A 19,495-nucleotide genomic window follows, 5' to 3' on the forward strand; every position below is an offset into this window, starting at 1 on the left:
AAAATGGATCATGATCATTCACACATATCAGCCCCTGAATACCATTTTAGAGCTGGCAGTGCAACAGTGCAAATATGATGCAATTATTCCTTTTCTGTCTTTAAATGTGCATTTATATTGAAAATAATCACACTATTCAAAGCTAACAGTGCACTCTGCAAGCCATTAAAAATAAGGTTTAATGAACAGGTTAGACAAGAACTGAACAACTGTAACAATTACTGCCAGTCATGTTTACACCACTATTCCTTCCATGACTAGAATGTAATTAAAAGCCTTTGAGCGTGTGTGAGGAAGATTTATTTTCTCTATGTGTAATTTCAGCAAGCAAAGCCAATAATTTGGCAGTTGGAAGCACTGAGCAGTTGGTGCAGCGGCTCGCTGGCCAGAGGCCCCACAGTGTGCCTGCTCCAAGAAGGTGACACAGTGATATTCAAAGAACCAGGGATGATGAACTGCAACCCCCTATTTTGCAGACTTCATAAATGTCCTTCCATGTTTTATTTATTTATTTATTTATTGTTCTCTCATTTGTGATTGGTCATTTGTGTATGGGGAAGTGCAGTGGCACAGTGGTTTCAGAGATTCACCTCGTCAGGTTACCTCATGGTAAAACACAAATCCTGTCCAATGTCCTGTCCATAAAAGGGACATTGCTACTGTTCAATGTTTACTCGCTGATTTCCCACAAACCCACTTCCTTAGATTCCAAACCTATAGGTATTTTCAATTGGGTGCCACAAAAAACCAACCTGCATCTTGGTTTCTTGTTTTTCGGTGTGAGGATTTGCTTGTTTTTTCAGTGAAGTTTTATTGTATAGTTATACTTTATCAATTTCAATTGAATGGTGTGGACTGTTGAAGAGACTGGACATCTTGAAGACACCAGTTTATACTGAGGTAAATTAAACTAGATGAAAAAAAATGTCATATAGCCTATCATATTCTAATCAAACAATCGGCAGAATACTATATGAATTAATCAACAGTCGCAATAGTCGTTTTCTTTTCCTTTATTCAAATGGTACAAAACATGTCAGTGCACATCATGCAAATGCAGGCGTAGACAGCATGCTGCAGAATAATGCCACCCACCCACTCACCCCCACACACAAACACACGCTCACGCACAAAAATAAATTCTATTTTATTGCACGTTTTTCTTCCTGAACGTTTCTGCAATGCATAACCCCCGTGTGCAACCTGTGGTGAAACTTTCAAGCAAACTCGTATTGTTTGGTGCATTTGGGGACACGCCGTGCCCAATGAATGAGCGGCTACTCTGACGATGCTGCCGAGCGCTGCCGGTCGACACGCCCCCAGCAAGGATACAACCAGCAGGAACAGGCGCTCAGGAGACACACTCACTATGCTGGAGAGTGTTTGAAGCCGCGATGGGAGTTAACACATCCAAGTTTCTAGAGTTCCTGTTACCAGCGTCGTTGCACTAAACAAAGACTTTGAGTTTCTTGTTTTTTTTTTTTTTTCATCTCTCTCTCTCTCTCCATGTGAGGGAGCTTGTCTGCATTTTTTTCTCTGTCCGAGGCGTTTCTCTCACAGGATGTTGATGATATTGGAAAGCCGGGTAAGATCCTAAAGTCACTTCTCTCTGATGAGAATAACCTCCTCCTCCTCCTCCACCTCCTCCTCCTCTTCTTCCTCACCACCACCACAACACAAAGGGAACCACGGAACTAGTACTTTTTTACCCCCCTCACGCCATCATTTTATTTCCTTTTTGTTTTTTGTTTTTGAATGTCATTAAGGAGCAGAGGGGGCTGTTTCAAAGACAAAATGGATCACTTTGCAGCAGAGTGCCTTGTTTCAATGTCCAGTCGTGCAATTGTTCACGCACCTAAAGGGAATAGGGAGATTAAACCAGAAATCCCGTCCTCCTCCAAGAACGGAGAGGAAATCAAAGAGCCTCTGGTGAAAGACAACTCCTCTCTTTTTGTGGTGGCGCGGATTCTGGCGGATTTTAACCAGCAGACTCCAAACAATGTTGCCGAGCAGGCAAAAATAATAAAGGATGAGAGCATGCCGAACCTCACAGATGATGGAAACTCTGCCACACCTACCACCATCTCCGATCCTTCGCTCAAACAAAGAGGCAAAAGATCGAGAGGTCGAACTGAGCAGGAATCACCTCAGAAAAAGCACAAATGCCACTATTCAGGTTGTGAAAAAGTTTATGGCAAATCATCCCACCTCAAAGCGCATCTAAGGACACATACAGGTCAGTTTCATTGGATGCAAATGTTTGTTGCTGTGATCATGACTCAATGTGGTTTCCCTTGCCTGTGTGAGACCGGATGGGATTATTAAAACTGAGAATACTGATTAAAAACAAAAGAAGTGTGTGGCTTCTTACATTCAAAGCGATATTACAGAGGACGGTGACTGTGTTTCATCGAGTCATATGTGTAAATATTCACCAATCCACCTTAAATGGAAGTAGCCGGCACAGACTGCGAAACCGAGGCGGATTTGGCTCATAATCTTAATAATTGCATTGTTCCGTTGAGTTGAGTGAACTTTGCAAATGTCCTTTTAATTTCAGAGGGGAGGGAGAGCGGTGGTGGGGGAGACTCGAAAATAGTGCCACTCCCACTCAAGTCTCTGAGCTTTGTCACGGCTTTCCTCTTGCAACCCCCCCTTCCCAAGCCCTCCACACCCCGCATTGGACAGTGTGTACAAACCGAAACTGCAGTGCAAATGCAGGAACCGCGAAACATCACATTTCCAGCTTGCCTTTTTCTTCTTATTGCGCACATTGATTCAAGTAAAGTTTGGTTGGTTTCATTGCAACATGAGGCGATAGATAACCCATCCACCCCCTTCCATCCCCTTCACGGCGTGTGATGTGCACCTAACAGAACAAACCAAGTGTGCAATAGAGCCGGGGCATGCAAAAATAAATAAATAAAAAGTTTTCAACATCAATCCAGTAGACTTGAATGTACCGTCACACTGCAGAGAGAAAGGCTCTGAGGTGCGCTCCAGATGAGCTGTCTGTTAGGTTTGACCTTCCTGAAGGACCGTAGCTACCTCCATTATTTGCGCTTTGCATTCCGCAGGATAGGCTACAACAGAGAATGGGGAAAAAAGATGTAGATGGGACTCAAATTGGGGGGTTGATAAGAGCTGTGCAGTCGTCCGTCTGCCCAGAGCCCTTTGTTGTGATGTGCCACACCCCCACAAGACAGACTGCCAGCTGATCTGGCCAGCAACAGACTCAGCTAGCTGAGCCTCGACTGAGGAGCTTCTGCTCTGTATAGACTGCAGCTCACACTCCCTCTTCCCACCACCATCCACCATTCTTCACACACACACACACACACACATACGCACACATCATGCCTGACAGACCAGAAACAAAACAGACCTTTCTGGATCACGTAAGAGAGATGCCATGTGCACTTGACACATATTTGAGCCCTACTGATTCTATCGACGTGTGTGAGTAAAATGCACAACTCTAAATATGTGGCACAGCACAATTCAGCCTGTAGTTGTCTCATATATGAAACAGCTGTGGCCCTATTTTACAGGGGTAAATTCTTGTCTCATAGCCTGCCCTGTAAAGCTTTTCTTTTATCCCTGCCTTACTGTTGGGATAGTCTGTTTTCTGGCTTTGTGATTGCCTGTATCCTCATATCACCTATGTCCTACACAAGCATATCCTCATATCACCTATGTCCTACACAAGCATTTCATATGGATGCCATATGCCATTGAAATAACAAAGCCTAACTTGAAAACAGAAAGTAAAACCTATAAGACTCTATTTGCCTGTTATATGGTGTTTTTTCTTGTGGTGGCCCAGCCTGGGTCTTGCATTCTGTACATTTGTCTGTTCATCTTGGTGCTAACAGCTGTGGCGTGTAACCTACATTTAACACAAAGAGGAAGCTAAGAGAACATTTAGACTTATGTATGTGCATAAAGCATGGGTCATGGTGCTGATAACTGCCTGTTTTTTTGTTATATCACAGTCTATCAGCCGTGCCCTCGTCTCTTTGCTTATTAAGCCTCTCCTTTCCTTAGAGATACACTCCTGTGCCTGGCTTTGTGATTGGTTTGTGCCCTATAATTTCTCATAATAAGGACGGTCACAAAACGTGAGTCATCTCAGTTCAGCTGCTTCGTCTCAGCCAAACTTGCAGCAGGGCTCTCAGTGTGCCAGCCTCCAGCACACAGTGCACTTCCCTGCAGCCCCAACCATGTGTTTTCAGTGCAGTTTTATTGCTCCATATTAGCCCAGCCCTTGTCTCTTTGCCTATTAAGCGTTTCCTTTCGCCTGCCTTTTCTGTATGGATATGCTCCGGCGTCTGGCTTCACGATTGGTTTGTGTCCCATAAATTCTGATAATAATGACTCTCCCTGCTTATTTGATTGGATAGTCCCAGAATGTGGGTCATCTGAGTTCAGCCAGGCTGCTTGCAGTGCTTTCATAGAGCCAGACTCTGGCAGTGTGCTTCCCCTCAGCCCCTACTAGCAGAGCGAAGAGAGAATGGATGGGAGCCCAGTAAGTCCCAGCCAAACACCGCTATCTAATTGAGGGGGGAAACACTGTTATAGACACTAAACAAAGAGCTAGGGACAAGGCGTCCTCACTTGACTTCTACAGCACCCAAAGCCTCATGATCCCAGCTTTTGCAACCCTTGTGTGAGTGATTTGTCAAGAGTGTAAGAGGAGCTGAAACCTGAGCTACGGTGTATTTCTTGTGCAATGTCTACAGTACATTAAAAAATGAGTCCCATTACAAGCACAAAGTGAACTTCACCCTGCAGTAATGATTACCTACCCTATAAAAGTAGTTTCAGGGTCTTTTTCTTTTCTTTTTTTGCCTAGGTTTTTGCAATTTTTTTAATGAGATTTCTGATGCCACTCCAGTGATGGAGGTGAATAAAAGTTCATTTCCAGTGTTCAAAGCATTTAAAAATTCCATATTAAAAACTGAACAGCAATGCATTTTTCAGGGAACAATGTAGGCTAGTCAGACTCATTTACAAACCTCACTGTGAGTGGTTTTCATGGTGGAAAAGCTGTCCACAGCAAGATCTGGGGATTATCCTAAGGAACTGGGAGATTTATCTCTTTAAAGGTATTAAAAAGTTCCCAGTTAAGAGTCTCTTCAGTGGTTTCATTTTAGGTTGCTTTTCTTCATCTCCTCCAGCACATTAGAGGGACACCGGGATGTGGCAGACATGGGAGAACATGCTGAATTTAAATCACTCATTATACTGCATTGAGTTTGATGGCGACAAATCCACAGCAGTTTAGGGGTCTATGGTTACCAGACAGCATTTGTCTGATCTCCCGGTGTGGGAGGTGGGGCTTTACTCTGACACATACTTATCCTGCAGTATGGAAAATGCAGTCATATAATGCCATTGTGCAGATAAACTAAGTTTGATGGTCAAATGGAACAAACAAAGACCATATTACCAACTGTGGGTCGTTCTCAGCACCAATTGATTTCCCTTCATTCATTCTTTCTTGACTCTCTCTGTTAAGAGTATAACGGACTCTTAACGATGAAGACCCACTTTCCCAAGAGGTGTCTTGAGGTCATCGAGTACACGGTGTTCTCTGTGAAGCCTCATTACTCTGCTTTGGTCATGTCATGCAGACTGCCATATCCAAAAGAGAGATGGCCCCTGACAAGCTCATTACAAGTCATGTCTTCTTCAGAAAGAACAGCCCAGGCCTTCTGTGTGCCCCAAACCCTACCCTACCCCCCCCACAGCTGGGCCTCACAAAAGGCCATCTTGTCAGTGTTCAAGACCTATTCGAAAACTATTTGAATCACCAGGAGGAACAGGGTCAATATTTCTCAAAGACAAAGAGCTTAATGACATATTTTACAGTTGGTTTGACATTTTGTCTGGGTCTCTTTTGTGTTATGCTGGGGGTACCTCTAATACTGTGAGATGGCTGTAAAGCCCTTTACTGTCTGTCCTAAAAAAAAAAAAAAAGAATAAGTGGCACCACCTGGCAGCACAGTTCCACTGCCATGTAGATCCAGTTATTCATGCATGCTTTCTATTTTTGGTCAAATAACTGTGGTTAATGACACTTTTTTTGAACGTGAAATTATACCAAATTCCACATGGAAAAAAGACACAGGAGTCTCTGATTATATATACTGCATCTCTGCCAGTGGTTTTATATTTGGCTGCACTGCTACACAGAGTGCACAGTGTTCCTGTGTGGCTGGTGGCAGTGATGAGGTAGCAGGGTGGAGATGGGGTTTTCCTGCTCTTACTTCAGCCTGACCTTGGCACAGCAATATGCAAACACTCTACTGGGGCACAAGAGGTTAGTGTGTCTACATGCCACACGGCAGGATTTCCACCATCCCTCCCAGTTGAGCCATATTTCTGCTGACATTTAATAAAATAAAGCTGCCCTGCCAGGAGATGTTCAACAGTTTCCATTTATCTCCACTCTGGTGATCCTACAAGTTATACTGTATGTTTGTAGCCATGCTAGCGGTGTGGGGCCGTGCATCCACCTCATTGGTGGTCCAGACTGAACGACTGCAGGATGCACCGCCATGAGGTTTTTTTTGTAAAGACAATCATGAAACCTAATGACTTTAATTGTCTATCATGTAACTTGTCCTCCAGTGTCACCATCAAATTTGCATTGTAGTTTTAAGTGTAATGTCTTTTTTTTTTATAAAACGAATGGCATTCTTCTGAACCTCAGCTGCTCATTGTGTTCAGTAATAATTAGCAGATGTTAGCATGGTAAAATGGTCAACGTGGTACATGCAGTATTATCTGCTTATCTTGAACATGCTACCATTGTCAGTTTAGCCTAAAGCACCACTGCGCCCCAAGTAAAGCCTCGCAGAGCCTATAGCTCTTGTTCATGCTGTGAGATAAGACATTGTGAATGAAATCGGGCCAGGCCATATGTAGCAGGACAGTATAGTATGTGCAGTGGAAACAAGGCATTAGTTAAACCTACTTGATCCTCTGGGTTGTAAATAAAACCAAAGTGGAGCCACCATCTTGCCTGTTCTAATCCTCTGGTGCAGTGTTTCATGAAAGACATCACAGAGATACGTTCTGGTGCCCTATGTAAAGCAGACTGTAGGATAGTTCCTGACTTAATATATTGGAATATAAACCTGATTTAACTGTGATTTAGTAGCTAGGCATGCATGGTGGACACTCATAATACTGAAAGGCCCCTGTTAGGCAGTTCCCGGGCTGCTTTCAATGGCCCACAGGGCTCATGTATTCTTCAGTTAGCTCTGGAGTACTACTATAAAAGCTACTCTGTCTATTCCTCTCACAAGCCCCTCCCACCCTTCTCCAGCCTGCATAGCAAAATAGGTGCTGAAGCGTGTTGTGTTGCGAGGCCAAGCTCCGGCCATGGCTTGTGGCGTGGTGTTGATTACTGGGGGCAGGAAGAGAGGAATACAGACCTGTGGAACATTTGTGCATTTTCTTTTTTGCTCCTACTGTTTAACAACCACCAACCGCATCTCAACATGCAAGGGAAGGTTCTGCAGTACAAAGACGTAGAATATACAGTGTGGCGGGGTGGGGGTGGGGGTGGGGTTAGATACTAGGATATTCACTGTCGATGCCCTCCATTGATGTAGGTCATTTATTCAGCTGCATCTGCAGCTAATCTGATTAACGTTTGAAGGGCTGTGACCTCTGCAGCAGAGAACACCCCTGTCAGCCCGGCACTCACAGGGTCCCATCTGAGAGTTAGAGACCGACTGTGATCGCTTGCACAGCTTGAATAAGAGTGGAATGGTTGAAAATCGTTGTGGAGCTAATGTCAGAGGGGAGTGTTTTGTCTCTAGCTGGGCTGTTTATGTTCCCTACAGTGTGTAAGGTGTGTCGCCTTTCTCTGTGTGATAAATCAGACTGTGGCAGACCACGACACACAGGGGTGTGGTCCTCTGCACAACACGAGAAGTGTTTTGTTCAGTCCTGGGGGGGAAGGTGGGCATAATCATTTTCCCTGAGAGACATGAAAATATTTCTCTTCCACTCACCGACAGAGTATCAGGTATAACACCAGGGCAGCTGGCAGTATCTCCAGCCTGTATCTCCTCTTATCACAGCACGGTGAGGCCTCTCAGGATCGAGCTATGGCGCTTTGTTTGACACTGGATACTAAGCATGTCCATCTCATGAAAGCTATGGTGTCAACCTCTATGAGTGGAGTGAGCTGACATTGTGCTGTGTGAGTGAGAGTCACGGATGATGGGGCATCCCTGCTTCCACCTGCTCTCACGGACTAACTGTAAACAGCCATTAATGGCTGCAGCTGTTTGCATTTCCTTAGTTAACCAGGGTTTAAAAGATAAGGAGACTGCCTGCAACACATCAAGGCTGCAGGTTGTTTTAACATGCACTCAAGGCTGAAAGAGAGTGCCCACTTTAACTAATTGAGGCAAATGTGATGATCTGGTCAATGCAGGCAAGCTATACTGGCCTTTCCCTTAAAGACTTGAGATGAAGTAATGTATGGCTAAGTGTGTGCAGGAATCAGACAGTTACACTCGACCCCCGCTGCATGTCTCCGGGTGAATGTCAATAGCCCTGTGCAGTGCAGACCAAGGGGAGTGAGTTACGGTTAGTACGCACAGCCTGTCTGATTGAAATGCATTACAGGAGTGCCTCTCCCGCTGGGAGCGAGGCTGCTGCTATTGTTCACAATCTGACAGCTATAGGCCCACAAGGGGAGCCCGACTATTCAACGTCAAGCAAGGTCCCTCACAATAAAGACAAAAGATGATAATAGATCAAATGCTCCCTGTTTTCGGAGGTTTCCCTTGACAAGTTTGAGCCGGTCCTCATCACGAGTACCTGACCCACCCAAGGGTCCTTTGTTGCTCCTACAGAGACGATGACTACTTGTTCACAGCGGATTCTGAATGGAGCTTTTGAGAAAACATGTTTTGACTGACTGATTTTCTCCGTAATTTGACTCCTCTCCCACTGAGTCGATTTTTCATAGACAAACAGCCACGTAAACAGGCACTCTGATCTCAGATGTGTTTCAAATCAAACAGCGTGTTGTTTTTTTTCCTTTTCTACAGACCACAGAACTTTGTGAGCCTTTGTTGTTATTTTTGCACATGCACAGTCTGCATATATATACTGCTGCATGAACAATGAAAAAGCTTAATGTATATTTATTGTTCTGCACACACATGCTTGTGTTTATATCATCTGGGTATGTAATGGTGCGTGTGGAGGGAGAGGCAAACCACAGTTAGTTAACCCTGTCTGCTCCAGTGGTTTGTGCTGATCAGGGACTCGGCAGTCATTTTAGCATTACTCAAAATCCCGCGAATGGATGTCTCCTGGCAGAGTAGCTGGCTCCTGGTTGGTTACAGGTCATAGTCTGTTGTAAACATGCAACCAAATTACAGGATTGTGCTGAGCCCTACCACTGGAGTTAGTGGTGTCCCTCTCATTTCATGTTGCCAAGCTGGCTGTGCCACTAAGCCAGCACTGAAGTGAGGTAGCTCCAACTCTAATGAGCTGTGATCTACACTCTGACTGCAGCCTTACTTTCCCTTTGTCTGGCTGTTTGCACATAGAAAGTCCACACAGGGGTTCATGTGCATCTTGTTGTTGATGTTGTTCTGAGCTTAGTAAGAGACGTTTCCTGTTCTGCTTCTCACTGCACAGGCAGGACTAAGTTAACTTCAAGGTGATCTCTTAAGTATTCATAGGAGCTCTGGGTTCTTTTTTTTTTTTTTTTTTTGCCCTTCTAACCCTGCAGAGCTATTTACTCAAGCTCTCTTATGACAGGCCCACATAGAGTTTGTAGCTGTACACCGTGTGAGTTTGGCCCATGCCTGAGGACACACCAGGAATGTTATCTATCTGTGTTTGAAATGCTGGTTGCTGCTGTTGGAGCAGGTGACCGAGCCAAGTTCCTGCGCTGCTGCTGCTCACGTCAAAAAAGAGATTTGATCTCGGCTTCACAAAAAGCATCCCTTTACACCGGGAGAGACAGATTCCATTTCTTGCAACCATTTCTGCACAAGCCAAGGAGCCAAGCTTCATAGACATGAATGAGAGGAATATGGAGAGCGAGGAGCAGAGATGAGCTGTTTATTTACTGACCCAGTGGCCTCAGAGAGAACAATTATATAACAAGAGTACCTGTGACATAATCGCATCGCCTTGGAGGGGGGACACTAGTGCTTAGCAGAGGTACAGTTTGCGTGCGTGATGTAACTCACTTTACGGGTAACTGGGTCACTGTGTTCATTAGGGAAAAGCTTCCCTCATTATACCCCCACTCCACCTCGCGTTCTGCAACTGACACATTCTGAGAAAGACAAACCACACCCTGGATGTGGCGCGTTGCCAGATATGGGAACCAGTCGGTGGGGCCGAGCGTCGGCCCTGCCGTGACAACACTGGGACTAGATGGGAAGTGCAGCAGGGTAAGGGGAGTAGCTTGCTGCATTCTTTTTTTTTCCTTTGGAGATGCTGAGTAATAGCTGCAGTCTATTGAAATATCTTGGAGAGCGACATCCTCCTACCACAACAGGGTAATAGCCCCTATCATTGTTTCCACTCAGGATCAAAGTCTTTGTTCCCTAAACTTCCCTATCTACGTGTTACGAAACAAAGTATTAATTGTGGCATTGGATGTTTTTTTGTCTTTAAGCAAGTGAAGCTTGTGATGCTTACATTAAAGCAGCAGGAGTTTAATGCATATTATTATACTGGTGACCTAAATGCCAGAAGCAGTTTAGCACAAGGTGAAAATGGGCAGCGTATGAACCAATGCGGCATTTTCTAAGAAGTCACAGAGCCCTATATAATTCGATGCGTCTCGGTGAGTTAATGTTGGATACCTGATGCTTCCACTATGACCGCATCACTGTATAAGAGCTGTTAGACTGGATATCTCAGCCTAGCTCTCTGGTGTCTGGTTAAATATTAATGTTGTTGGATCCGTTACACTGGTTATTTAGCCTTAAGCAGCCTGCAGATCTTGGCTCTTCTTTTTTAGCCAGTAACTCATTTTCTAGTACCAGGTGGCAACAGAGGCTGCAGCTCTTGCTAATAAGGGATGAAATTGGACTATCATGAGTCACTTCAAAGAGGTGATTGCCCTAAAAGTTACACAGCTCCCTTCTCTGCTGGAGCTTTGCTCCAGGGAGGGTGTTATCCAGGATATGTAAACAGGGTCAAACAAACATGAAGTGTAACTTCAACTCCAACGTCATGCAGGATTGATGATAAGTGTGTTTCCTTTTGTGTGATCCGTAGCAGGAAAGTTAAGTATAAAGATATTTTTTGCCAAACCTAAAGATAAGGTTGTGCACTAAACATGCAAATATCTGTATGTCAGTTACAGAGTTTACATACACTGAGCTCTGAATGAACCCTGAGGAACTGTAGTGGGCAGGGCTGACTGAGTTTGTCTGGAGCTGAGGTGAGGCGTCAGGGGCAGGAACACAGACTGGGCTGTCTAGACTTGCTCTGTCTGTCTGCATGTTTTGTAACCATGCAGTACGGGGGGGTGGGTCGGAGGTGGGGGGTGGGTGTGGGGGGGGTGTTGCCGGGACTAGTTGTGCACTGAGTTCTTGTTTTTTGAGACTCCCTGGCATCAGGTAGCATATGACTGTTTGATGCTGAGCAGCAGTGTTTCCATTGTGGCCCTGAGGGAAACCACAGAACAAAGAAAGTATTTGGCAGAGCCTGTTCTTATGTGCTCATTCGTCATGCCACCCATAAACATTAACGCATCCCAACATCTATTCCTTTTCATACCTAGAATCCTTGACACATAGGCTTACAAGAAGATGGATTGTTCCTACTGTCAGGGAATATGCATAACATTAAAAGAATACATCCCGCCCTTCGCTATAGTGCTGCAAGGTCATGCTGGTAAAATTAGAATTCTGGATGTAGCTATTGTCAGGCAGAAACTCAGTGAAATGGAACTAAATGAATACAGTATTAGACACATTGGCCAGTGGATGCAGAACGCTACATTTAGGCCCCATGCACACAGTTTCCACATCAGAATGAAAGGAAACCACAAGATATATAGTACCATCTGGCTTTGGGTATATTTGTGTCAAAGCCCACTTTTATTGCCTGATGGAGGGGGGGGAGGGTGTAATTTCCCATGTGCCGAGTCACAGATAGTTGCATGTTGGAAAATGGGCTGGGCAACCATTGTGAGTGTGATTAGCATCTGGAGCTCAGATAATTAAACTGTGTCTGCTCCTTGAGCACAGCGCCAATTTTTAGGTGATTTACCCAGAGTCCCATGGCTCCTGACAGCCCTCACGTCTCACATTTTTAATATTTTTGAAGATGAGTGGGGTTTGATATCCTTCTCCTCACTGACCTGTCAGGCTGAGCAGTAACCTTGTCAATGTTGTTACTGGATGACTCACAGTTCCTGTGTACAGAAAACAGCACAGTCTTGTTCAGCAGGACCTGTCCTCTTTGGAAAAAATGTCTGCTTGCTGTTGTGTGCGGCAGTGCTCATGACTCGTTAACCTGTAAACATCTCATAATGAGTCACTACTCTAACTATGGTAGCACTTTTGTGATCAGAGTGTGAAACAAAGAACGCATCAATGAGTTTCGTTCCTTTCATGTTATGTTCAGCGACACAATCAAAACATCTGAAAAGCCTATGTGATTCCCATTGTACACAGTACAGAAAAGCATTTAAGGTGGATTGAGCATGTGCTGGCCCATTTAATACAAATCACATGTACCGTACTCTACATTCCTGTCCACCATTCTCTCAAGAATAGTTGAGTTGAATTGCAGTCAGTTTGCCTCGTTTAAACCTTCCAGACAGCCATTGACTCCCATTTATTCCAGCACAGTGTTAAAATTAGCATGAAATCCTTTCACAATATTTGCAAATGTATTTTTATATCAGACTATAATGAGTGGAAAACGATGGCTGCTTGGAAAGTACAGTCAGGGATTAAAAAAAGTGCCCAGCCCAAATGTAAAATACACATGATCTGATGGTAAATGGGCTGTGACATGAAAATGGGCGGTACAGCCATGCAGCTATCGTCTTGTGATTCTTGTGTGATTAAACACCGACATCTCTCCTTCCTTCTGTGTGTTGCAGGAGAACGGCCTTTCCCATGTACCTGGCCAGACTGCAGTAAGAAGTTCGCTCGCTCCGATGAGCTGGCCCGCCATTACCGCACCCACACGGGCGAGAAAAAGTTTGGGTGCCCGCTTTGTGACAAGCGCTTCATGCGCAGCGACCACCTGATGAAGCACGCCCGGCGCCACTCAGATTTCCAGCCCGGCATGCTGAAGAGGCCTCACGGCAGCAGCGGCGGCGGCAGCAACACAACACGTCCCAGCTCCCTCAGCGACTACAGCCGCTCAGATGCCTCCAGCCCCACCCTCAGCCCCACCCTCAGCCCAGCCAACTCGCCTTAAACTGAAACCCAGTCGCACTTTCCGCCTCTGACCTGAGAGGCCTGTGTTTTTGTCATAACACTTGTGTTGCACAGTTGTCAGCAACCCCCCTTTGCTATTCCCGCGCTTGCTGTGGTGTACCATACTGTACATAACTGCTTATTGTAGTGCAATTACTTGTGTGATCCTAAAAGAAGGTAATGCCTTTCCCAGATGGCAATATTTACATTCTGTACCATATGTCTGTATTTTTTTAGCTTCTGATGATGGCTAGTTGTCCAATATACGTTCATACACAGTCAGCGAAACAAGGTTTGGAAGAAAAAGAAAAGACACCCTGACAAGTCTTATCAAAATCTATTTTGTTTGTTTGTTTTGATTTTTGATTTTTTTGAACAGAGGAGAAGGGGTACACACACACCTCAGGATTGAAAACAGTTGCTATTTCTGTAATACCACAGTACTTAACAGTACTCACATTGACTGCACAATATACTCATCACTTTACTCTGAAATTCAACAGGGGTTGAATTTTACGCCCTGCTCAGGGATGGCCTTGTTAGCTTGAAAGAATGAACATGGTGAAGAGAAACATACAGTACATATATAGCAGCCTTACACTCAACACAATTTGCACTCTTCGTTTTTTTTGTTAGTTTTCACACTCGAGGAAACTAGCCCTACGGTCACACGTTCAAAACTCATGTTCTGTTCTCCTTCATGTTCTGGGGATTCATATGTGATGTAAATGCTGTGTGTTATGAAATCAATCCCCAAACCCTCGCCTCAGTAAACAAAATACATCTGTTCCTCCACTGCGATGTTAATATTTAGTTGCCATTACACTGGGTTAAATATGTACTTCATTAAACAGCAGTGTGCAGTATACTGTGTAAATCTGCACTGTGGGAGGATCAGGATTATATTGGGTGAACAGTTTTTATAAATATACTCAGTTGAAGAAACTTTAGAACCTTTAAATAGAGACAGTTAAGTTTCAAAGCAGCTGTTCATGCTTTTTTTTTTAAAAACAAAAAGTGCTGTATCATCAGCCGGTATTTCACACAAAATGGACACAAAGGGACTTTAGTTGAAACAATGTTTATCCATCTCGCAAGCACATAGGAAAAAGAACCAAAGACAAGAGTGAAAGAAAGCTTTCTACTCAGTCTTGTAAGCCGCCCTTCATTGAGGCCTGGGGCTGGTGGTTGGCAGTATCACAGGTAGAGCCAGACAGCCCCGCTCACTTCCCTCCTCCTGCCTCTGCCTTTTGTGGCCTCCCTGGAGGAAACAGCTGCATCCCACAAGAAGCTATTCACAGCCCGCAGGAGGAGGAGGAGTGTGAACATGCCATTCCCGGGGAGTCCTCCCTCGCTCACTCTTCTGGCTCTACCTGTGCTGCCAGGGAGCAGTGATGCTCCGACCCTGCCAAAATTGAGTAAGGCCGCCCAACTTTTGGGAGTCAAATGTAGGCCAGAGTGTGAGGCAGAGTGTTGGGCTGGGCTGCAACATGGTGGAGCACAGAGAGAACAAAGCAGCTATCTGCAAAAGACAGGCGAGAGGGGGCAGGTCCTGATAAAAGAGGAGAGGTTTATCATGAGCTGAGCAGCACAGAGGAGGAGACACACAGTCGCAGACACCCCCTCGTCTCCTCCTCCTCCTCCTTCCCCCCCCCGACTCCCTTCCTCCTTCCAACTGTAGGAACTGTGAGAGGGAAAATGGCTGTAATTAGTGGTTTGATCCAACCTGTAGGATAAGAGTAGAAAGAGAGGAGTATGAACAACAGTACTACCTAAACAATGTTGGCAGTGTGGGTGGGATGTACCCAACTCCATCCTAAGCACAGGGAGAAATCCACTACTCCATTACTGGAGAGTCAGATTTCACAATGCCAAGGAAAACGTTGCTCCAAATTCACACCAAATGAACCCAAGCGCTCGAAACAGCTGCTTTCAAACTTCTCTCTCGCAACAAGGGGGCTTTTAAACTGTTGTAAAAACATCTGAACCAAAATGAACATATCAGCAAAGTGCAGTGCTCACCAGCCTCACGTTGTCCTGCCTGTGAAGCTCATATGTCCCGTGAGAAAGCTGACTTGTGTTTTCTAGACAGACATGCCTCAATAAGTCAGGCAAAAGGCACAGTAAACCTTCCATGGAAACGGGCACCACTATCAAAACTGCTGCAGCCCCACCAGTCTGTGTTATGCCTACATTTTCTTTTAATGCTTACAGGCACTGCGGTTGGAAATAGTTTCATCTGTGTGGTGTGGTCCTGTCAGTCCCCTTCAGACTATTGTCATCATGAGATTGCATGTGCTAGGTTCATTTTACCAACAAGTTGTCTGACTCTCACCCTGCAGCCCCTGCACTTCACGCTATATGCATGTTAACAACTTTGGCCCCGAGAGGCGTAGAAGGGTTTTTGAGGCGGTCTGGCAGGTGTAAGTTCATGAATGGCAGGCCTTGTCCCCCCCCCCAGCACACCCCACCCCACCGTGGTCTCTGCAGCAACCATCTCGCTTTAAAGTTGTGAAGAATCAGCTCTGTCACATCCTCAAGAAAGAAAACATCCCTTATTTAGATCGAATGCTGTAGTTTCCTCAAAAAAAAACCCACATCCAAACAACCCTTTGCGAGATGTAAAGTAAATTTCCAGGCTGCAAGACGACACTTTGAATGCCACTGATCAGCAGCTCTCAGTGGAAGAAGCACTGAGAGGGTTTCACTTCAACCAATTCGGAGAAAAAAAACATTGATTTTCACAAACAAGTTCTTCAAATTGCTGTTGAGCAGCTTTTTGTGGTATCTATTCTATTCATGGCTTTTTATTATTATTATTATCATAATTTAAAAAAATTGACATGGTTTGTAGTGTAACTTGCATTTGCAAAAAAAAAGAAAAAAAAATCTGAGTGGCTCACCCTCATGAAGGTTTCATGAATCACAATCCATAATCTGCACATTTACCTCAGGGTCAACATCCGCAAAGCAGATACGGGACAGTTTGTGGATTTTGTTTTAACATCAGTTTGCTGCACTTATATGTCTGCCAGCCTCTCGTGGTGTTCCTGGGTGCTTAGTGCTCACTGCTGGTCAGTGTCTGACCACACTGGAGACACAGGAATACCTCTGTACGGGCCCAGCTCCTGCCTAGTATTTCCTCATAACAGTCAACAGTCCTGCTATTCGCCTTAGTAAGCACTGGGCGATCTGGGCGCTGTTTTTTTCGGTGAACTGAAAACCCCCTTTAAAGACCCTTGACCATTAGTGTTGGAGGACTTACTGTACAGTAGGCGACAGGAAGCTCCAACCATCTGAAAACAAACCGACTGCGACAGTGTAAACATCCCAGTCGATCCATCCATCCAGACTGCTCCAGTGACATAGGCCTCCACAGGCAGAGAGTCTCATAACTTTTATTCTCACTGTACCAAATCTACTTGAATAATTCAACACAAAAGGCCATTGAACACAGTTTTGTACATGTCCATTTTTACTGTACTTGCTTTTGATGTCAAATAATTATTAACCTCTCTGGAGAAAGGTGTAATCTGTTCTTTTGTTTTGTGTTTTTTTCTTCTTCTTCTTTTTCTAGATTTTCCATTGTCTTTCAGGTCATTTCAGCAGTTTTTTTTTTTTTTTTCAAATTGATCACAGCATTAAGGTTGACTGTTTTTGCCAGGCTATATAAAGGCACCATTATTGCTTAAATTAACATAATTTTGACCCCATTTATTGGGGTTTACCCCTTTAATCAGAAACACTTAATACTCTGTTGATGTCAGGATGCAGGTTACTCCAGTCAGCCTGTTATCCAAAAATGAAAGGATTGTTTGGGGTCACGATGAGAAAGAGGGACCTTCCTCTATGTACGTCGATTTCTGATGGAGTGACTTCTTTTCTTTGTCATTTAGTTTCTTTTGAAAGTTTTCCATAAGAATAGAGACCACAGCATTGTGAGTTAGCAATGTAGTCACGATTTTTATTGTTGTTGTTTTTTTTGTCACATAATGTTTAAGCTTGTATATTTTTCAGAAATCATACCTCTTGAAATATTGACTTTGGTTGTACCTTCATATCTTTTCGAAGCATCCATCATGTAGCTTATGTTTGCTTGATGAGTAGCACAAATAACTGGTGGTTTTGTTTGTCCCTACTTGAATGACGAAGGAAAGAAAGAGAGACTTTTTCGTAAAAAACAAAACAAAAACAAAAAGACAAAAACACTGGGCTACATTTTATATAACCATCCCATGATGTCAGGGTCCTGCACATCCTTGTGGATTGAAAACTTAATCTTTCCGGGGGGGAAAAACATAAGAGCATATTTTTTATTATTTTATGTTACAAAAATATTTAGACCATCTCTTTCCAGTTGAGCTCCACATATATGTCTTGTCATGTTAAGAGATGTTGTCAACTGTAAACTGGTGTGAAACTCTTTTGGCATTTCAGCATTTTTTAAAAATCCAACTCCACGAGTGTAATCCCAGTCAGATTACAGATTTCAACAAGGACTTCATACAATGACAAAATGGAATGACAAGGTTTTCTACAAGCATTCAGTCAATATTTTCTTCTTCTAATTGTACAATACATGAAAGAGAATTGATTGTTGCCTAGTGTGTAAAGAACTAACATTAACCTTATTTAAAAATTCATATAAATGACATAAATATATCACAGATAAAACCATCTCAGATGAAATCTTTGTGACTGATCTCAATGTAAAAGCATGATTGATGCAATTGTGTGCCAAAACCATAATGGTAACTTCATAAAGATGACACAGATGTTGAGGATAAAAAGATGTACAAAACAAAACAAAACAAAACAAACAAAAAGCAGACATTTAACAAACTTGTACAGTTTTATAAAGTGTGACATGTTTTTGTTATGTACAGGATTTAATGAAGCAACTCTGCATATTTGATATGCAAGTGTTCTAAGTTAAATATTTCTTTTCTGCTTATTGTAAACATTTTAATTGTGTAGCTTCGTTTTCATTTGGTTCCTGTTATTTAATTTTTTTCTTCTTTTGTTTGCTGTACAATACTCAAGCAATGTATAATGGCTTATTACAGGTATTTTTGACATAAACAATCTTGATAATGAACGCCCAACCATTCCAAAGGATTGAGAATTGCATTTGCTATAAATGTGCTGCTTACATCGACCCGATGCATTTAAGTAGGTTATGAATAGAAGTCTGTCTTGACTGTGAGGTTTTACACGTTGTGAGTTGTGCACAAGGTACGTTTCTCATTGTCAACATTTCCCAGGTTTAATCTCTCCTTTCTTCTCTATGTCGACTAAGCCAATTCCAATGAACACCGTACATGCAATATTTAAAAGTTAAGGACACACTGAGCATGTCTTCCCTCATGACAAAGGCCTGGGGCTTTTTGTAAGGTGGGGATAATGTTTAAGAGACAGCAATGAAAGGATGGAGTGGTTCTTGAGCAGTGAGGTGGGGCTTTTGAGTTGAGTAGCAGCTCATGAGAGGCTCCACAGTTACAAGTTGTTACCAAAGGCTTTGAAGGGAAAGATGAATGTTGCAGTAATTTTGAACCCAAACCCAATTTGGACCCGGGTTCAACATTATGTGCTGTAAGGGTTGATCAATGGATGCTGTGCTTGATCATGGACCTTTTTCTACATCTCAAATAAGAAAACTTATTTTTTTTCCTTTTTCTAAAATAACTTGAATGAACAAAACCCATGAAATCATACGAGCAAACAAATTCTGAATGAGTGAAAGAGCAGCAGGGATGTGCAGCATGGCGGATTCGCAGGACATATCTGTCAGTACCCTTCACTGACCATGTGGTCTTGCTTAACTGCCAGAACTGACAGTGCAGTGTGCTCTTTACTGAATAAAAGCATGCTGAAAAAGCAAGTCTTTTACTCAAGCATTGGATATTTTCTTTTCTTTTTTGCCCTTAAAGGATTTGTCTGCTCAAAGTTATGCTGCACAAAGTGCTGTCAGTGACCTCCCTTTGATTACAAAGGGCCTTTTGATTCTGTTTCCTGTACCTGTTTGTCCTCAATGTACCTCCTCAGTGTAATGT

General features: G+C 43.6%; 1 protein-coding gene across 1 annotated transcript; it reads left to right on the forward strand.

Annotated features, from left to right (window-relative positions):
• The first annotated feature begins 1,345 nt into the window (after positions 1–1,345).
• klf13 (Kruppel like factor 13) lies at positions 1,346–18,853 on the forward strand. The gene is made up of 2 exons (XM_083973202.1): positions 1,346–2,236; positions 13,121–18,853. The coding sequence occupies exons 1-2, from the start codon at positions 1,756–1,758 to the stop codon at positions 13,441–13,443; spliced, it is 804 nt and encodes a 267-aa protein (XP_083829328.1). The 5' UTR covers positions 1,346–1,755; the 3' UTR covers positions 13,444–18,853.
• The last annotated feature ends 642 nt before the right edge of the window (positions 18,854–19,495 follow it).

The sequence above is a fragment of the Trachurus trachurus genome, assembly GCF_905171665.1.
Source record: "Trachurus trachurus genome assembly, chromosome: 6".
In the NCBI taxonomy this organism is placed as follows: domain Eukaryota; kingdom Metazoa; phylum Chordata; class Actinopteri; order Carangiformes; family Carangidae; genus Trachurus; species Trachurus trachurus.

What these genes read in the sequence shown, in the direction of transcription:
- klf13 (XM_083973202.1), top strand. Translation starts at nt 1,756, where the DNA reads ATGTCATTAAGGAGCAGAGGGGGCTGTTTCAAAGACAAAATGGATCAC. An exon ending in GCATCTAAGGACACATACAG is followed by an intron (nt 2,237 to 13,120) that starts GTCAGTTTCATT and finishes TGTGTGTTGCAG; the next exon opens with GAGAACGGCCTTTCCCATGT.